At 48.4% G+C, this 5,000-nt stretch overlaps 1 protein-coding gene across 3 annotated transcripts in view; it reads left to right on the top strand.

The window, feature by feature from the left end:
* Positions 1-5,000, top strand: part of sema3d (sema domain, immunoglobulin domain (Ig), short basic domain, secreted, (semaphorin) 3D) — a 51,641-nt gene that overhangs the window by 24,515 nt on the left and 22,126 nt on the right. For all 3 annotated transcript variants that reach the window (XM_062547340.1, XM_062547339.1, XM_062547341.1), the window contains exon 7: positions 1,065-1,193. In XM_062547340.1, coding sequence (XP_062403324.1) covers positions 1,065-1,193 — 129 coding nt within the window. The remainder of the gene's footprint in view (positions 1-1,064; positions 1,194-5,000) is intronic.

Below are 5,000 nucleotides of genomic sequence, written 5' to 3'. Positions count from 1 at the left end.
ACAGATAGAGAAAATATATTGTGACCTACACTTTGTGTTTGAAATTCCTTAAAACCATTAAACTGTCAAGTGTTTTTAAAAGTAACCTATTAACCTAAATATGGCTATATGGATGAATAGGCATACAGCAACTATGCAATTGTGTGTGTATGTGTGTATTTGTGTGTCAAATGGGCGTGTGAGAGAGTGTGTGTCTATGTGCATATGTGCATGAGGGAGAGTAAAGCTGAGAGAAGAGTTAGGTTAGGCATTTAAAGGCTCTGTGTTAAACATTAAAGAGTGCCTGTGTGAGTAATACTACAGTAAAGCTAAACTACATTTGGCAGCTCTGTAAACATTCCAGCCGTTCACGTCAGAGAGCCAAATACCCTGAGATTGTGATTCACTGGCACACCGGGGTGTGTGTGTGTGTGTGAGTGTGTATGTGTGTGTGTGTGTGTGTAGTTTTATGAGGACCATTTGGGTGAACTTGGATGGATGATCCCCCTCTTTATCGCCATGACATCTCCCTGACGCCAGCTCAAGTATTTAAACATGCTTGCCAGGTGGTTGTCATGGATATCTACAGGCCAAGAATATGTGCTGTTTATTCTGTCATGAATCGATTATAAAACTTAAACCCGTTATAGATAACCTTGTTTATCTGCTGATACCATCACGCCAGAGATGAGTGTGTGTCTTTCTGTGTGTATGTGTGTGTGTGTGTGTGTGTGTGTGTGTGTGTGTGTACGTGTGTGTGTGTGTGTGTGTGTGTGTGTGTGTGTGTGTGTGTGTGTGTGTGTGATTGGGGATTTGGAGAGGGGAAAAGAGAGTTGTGCTGTGTAGTTAGCCCAGCAGGGTACATTTAGAAATACATATACTGTCATCTGCATGGTTTTCCAATCATTCCATTCTAATATTAAGTCAGGATCAGCCATGATGTCAGTGCAGTATCTCTTAAAAGTAGAGGGCATGTTGGTACAGTTTCCCAGAGTGCATTGCCAATTGGCCTTGGCGGTGTACAGTATGAGTTCTGAATCTATCTTTGCATGCAATGACATCAACATGTACTTCCCTGTTCCCAGACCAGTACCTGTACGCTGGGACGGCCTCAGACTTCCTGGGGAAAGACTCCACGTTCACACGCTCGCTGGGACCGCCTCCTGACCAGCACTTCATCCGCACCGACATCTCCGAGGATTACTGGATCAACGGTGAGCGGTCATTCAGACAACAGCAGCAGGGGCATCTGCTGGACCCCCCCTCAGGCTGCTGCCCAATGCTTTAAAAGCTCATTATGAATTAAACATAATAATAATAATAGAGAGAAATAGTTATATTAATAGTGTGGAATATACATTTTCTGCCCAATTTTCAGTCCTTGTTCATTTTCCAGATTTTTAGGTTTTATTGGTGTCTAAAAAAACTCCAATGTCAGACTTCAAGTGCGTAAAACTCCCTAGTATGGCACATTTGCGCAATCCTGTTATTATTTTAACAGTTTCACAGTTTTATATGCTTTTTGTATTACGGCTCTTAAATGTCGAAGATGTGATTTATCAGTCCCTTATTAGTTGTACCTCAAAGGGAACAGAGCTATTCTTATGCCTTATGTGGAATTATATTCCAGAGTCAAATTTGATGGAGTTAATGAACCATTTAGGCATGCCTCAGTTAATAAGATGGAGAAAGCTAATTCTGAATGTGATAATGGCTAGCACTTGCACAGTAACACACAACAGGCACTTGCTTCTTTGTGGTCCCATTCTTCTTTGCTTGTGAGTAAAATCTTCCGAAGTGCCCCTTGCCGACCAGTCGAGACCTCCCGTGGGCCAACGCCCAGCCGTCTCCTGCTGAATCATGTTGAGGCCGTGTCCTGCCAAGTGTGTGTTGGGCCCATAAAAGCCCTTTTTTACGACACACACTCGCTGCAGGGTGGATTTGCAGCAGAGGAGCACCAGGGTGTGTGCCCTGGCCAAGCCTGAAGATGAGCACTGCTGTTGGGTTTGGAACGCTCACAGAGAGAGAGAGAGAGAGAGAGAGAGAGAGAGAGAGAGAGAGAGAGAGAGAGAGAGAGAGAGAGAGAAAAGAGAGGGAAGCATCCAGCTGAACTCACACACAGTGCAGTGGGGTTCCAGGCGGCTACTGGCTGATCAAAGAGCCGGTGGTGCTGTTGCTGCTGCAGGTGGTGTAATTCTCCACCTGCAGGTTAATTTGCCGGCTATGGCTGTGATGCTCTTGCCAGTGGTGGTAAGAAGCTAATTAAGGCTAGAATGGATGTGCTCCTGAAACCAAACTCCTCTCTAATCTTGCCCTTGGGCCCTACCATCTGGGGGAAGCCAACATTCTTCCCACATGGAAACCCAGTTCTATCTTGCCCCATCTTGGAACGATATGACGGAGCGGCTTCCCTGATAACTTTTTTTTCTAGCCCACAGAACTTTCCCAGGGCGGGCGTGTGTGTGTGTACTGTAAATATGCTCGTGTCCTTTTAACGCAGCCGACTGCAGTGTAAACAGTCACCGCTAGTTCACTCCACAATAGCTGTGTGTGTTTCTCGGCTCGGCTGATTCATTGTAGACACCCGATCCGACCCCTCGGGTCGCCGGCAGAATTTATTAACAAATGAATAAATCAGCGCAGCGGCCCGCAGGGGCCAGTGAAGGATTACAGTGTAATCTGATGAAAGAGTCAAGCCTTGACCCCGCAGGGACTTCCTCTGACCCACTCCCCCAGTAAGAAGGGGCTCTCGCCGAATGGACCGGCACGACCACCACCACCCCCCCCCCCCCCCCCCGGCCCCCTCCTCCCCTCCCTGGCCCAGGGGCCTTGGCCGGGGCGCTCAGACTGGAAACGCCGGACTCACCTCCGTCCGAAAGCCCTCGTTTGTTCATGTCGGATGTGTGCGCATGTGGCGTCATGCCCGGGGCGGATGTGTCTGCAATGCCGGGGCGGTTTTTTCCCCCCTCAGGTGTTGCTCGTCACGGTGAGGGTCCAAGTCTTTTGACTGCTGGAGCGGGGAAGAGAGGGGAACTTTCCAGTGCGGTCGTGGTCCCACAGTATTGCTGTGTGTACAGTGGAGAGGGATGGAGGGGCCAGTAGGTTAGCTACTTCCTGTCTGCAGAAAGAGACTAATGACATTCCAAAAAACTAGTCTCTCTCACACATGCACATACAAACACACTCACATACACATGCACACAGGAACTCTCTTTCACTCTCTCACGCACACACACACACACACACACACACACACACACACACACACACATGCGCATACAAAAAAAACGCTCACATACACATGCACACAGGAACACTCTCTCTCTCACACACACACACACATACTGTACACACACACACACACACACACACACACACACACACATGCAAACACACACACACACACACGGACAAACAGAAAAGTGTTCACTCATATTGACAAATTTATGGTGTGCCCATGCTTGCTTGTCCACGTAAAAAATTGCCCATGCAGGCAATTACCCCAAAACACAGTAGAGCACATATTCAAAGACAACTGCCTGCTGTTTAAAATATCACCTAATGGCAAGTGACTGATGTAATGACCCTCCAACTGTATTCACATCAAGATCATTTAATAGATTCACTGGAGCCTTTCATCCATGAATTAATGGTGCACAAGCATGCAGTAAGTACTCTAGCAGTCTGTGACAGGTCTCAGAGCTCATTTGGAAACCCAGACCTGAGCCTTCCTGCTCTGTTTGCTTTGGACAGCGCGGGCGGAGACTGTGTGTGTGTGTGTGTGTGTGTGTGTGTGTGTGTGTGTGTGTGTGTGTGTGTGTGTGTGTGTGTGTGTGTGTGTGTGTGTGTGTGTGTGTGTGTGTGTGTGTGTGTGTGTGTGTGTGTGTGTGTGTGTGTGTGTGAGAGAGGCTGCTGGCGTTGGCCGAGCCCAAAGGGAGGACTGCGGTGCATCAGTGTTTGTGGCTCCGCCCTAGCTGATGACACACGCTTTCCACTTTATTTCTTTTTTTTCACTTTCATGGAATCCTCATTGGGAGTGTTTTGGCCACAGCAGCGCTGGTGTGGTCGAGCTCTCCTCGTCCCCCTCCTGCCCTGACCGCTGATGTCTCTCGAGCGCTGCGCTTGTCCAACTGTCATCTGGTCGTCTTCTCTCTCTGGTCTCTGGTTATCCCACAGTGGCACCCTGTCCTGTCCTGTCCTGTCCTGTCCTGTCACAACATCCTCACCCGCCTCATGTCATGGTGCCCTCTCGCACTCTTCTTTCAATCACTCTTCTGTTTTCTTCTCTCCCTCTCCTCTCTTCTCCCTCTCCTCTCCTCTCCTCCCCCCATTCTGCTGTGCCATAAAGCACCTCCTGTCAGAGTGAAGGGCTCCCGTGGGTTTGGATTGGGCTTCCAGAGGCTGATGTCATGTTATTGATATTAGAGCAAACTGCTTTTTATTTCTGCTGCGCTCGTTCCCCCCTCTGATGCCACGCTGTCATTTATTCCACACACACACACACACACACACACACACACACACGCGCGCGCACACACACACACACACACACACACACACACACACACACACACACACACACACACACACACACACACACACACAGAAGCAGACTACAGTGGGCCCTTTGAAACTGACAGGCAGACAAGAGACACACACATGCAGACACATATGCGCGCACACACACACACACACACACACACACACACACACACACACACACACACACACACACACACTGAGGCACAGAGAGAGAGAGACACACAAAGGTACACACTGAACTACAAGCACAGACACATAGATAAGCATAGACGTACAGTCATATAGACAAAGGCACCAAAACACACAGAGTATATTTACATGTATGTATACTGTACATTGTCACACACACACACACACACACACTCACACACACACACACACACACACACACACACACACTCTCTCACACACACACACATACACACATGTACTCACGCACGCACACACACACGTTCTCTCACACACACACACACACACAC

Source organism: Sardina pilchardus, chromosome 10 (genome assembly GCF_963854185.1).
Source record: "Sardina pilchardus chromosome 10, fSarPil1.1, whole genome shotgun sequence".
Lineage (NCBI taxonomy): Eukaryota > Metazoa > Chordata > Actinopteri > Clupeiformes > Clupeidae > Sardina > Sardina pilchardus.
Note: the sequence above shows the minus strand (reverse complement) of the source record. Positions and strands in the feature narration are given on the sequence as shown.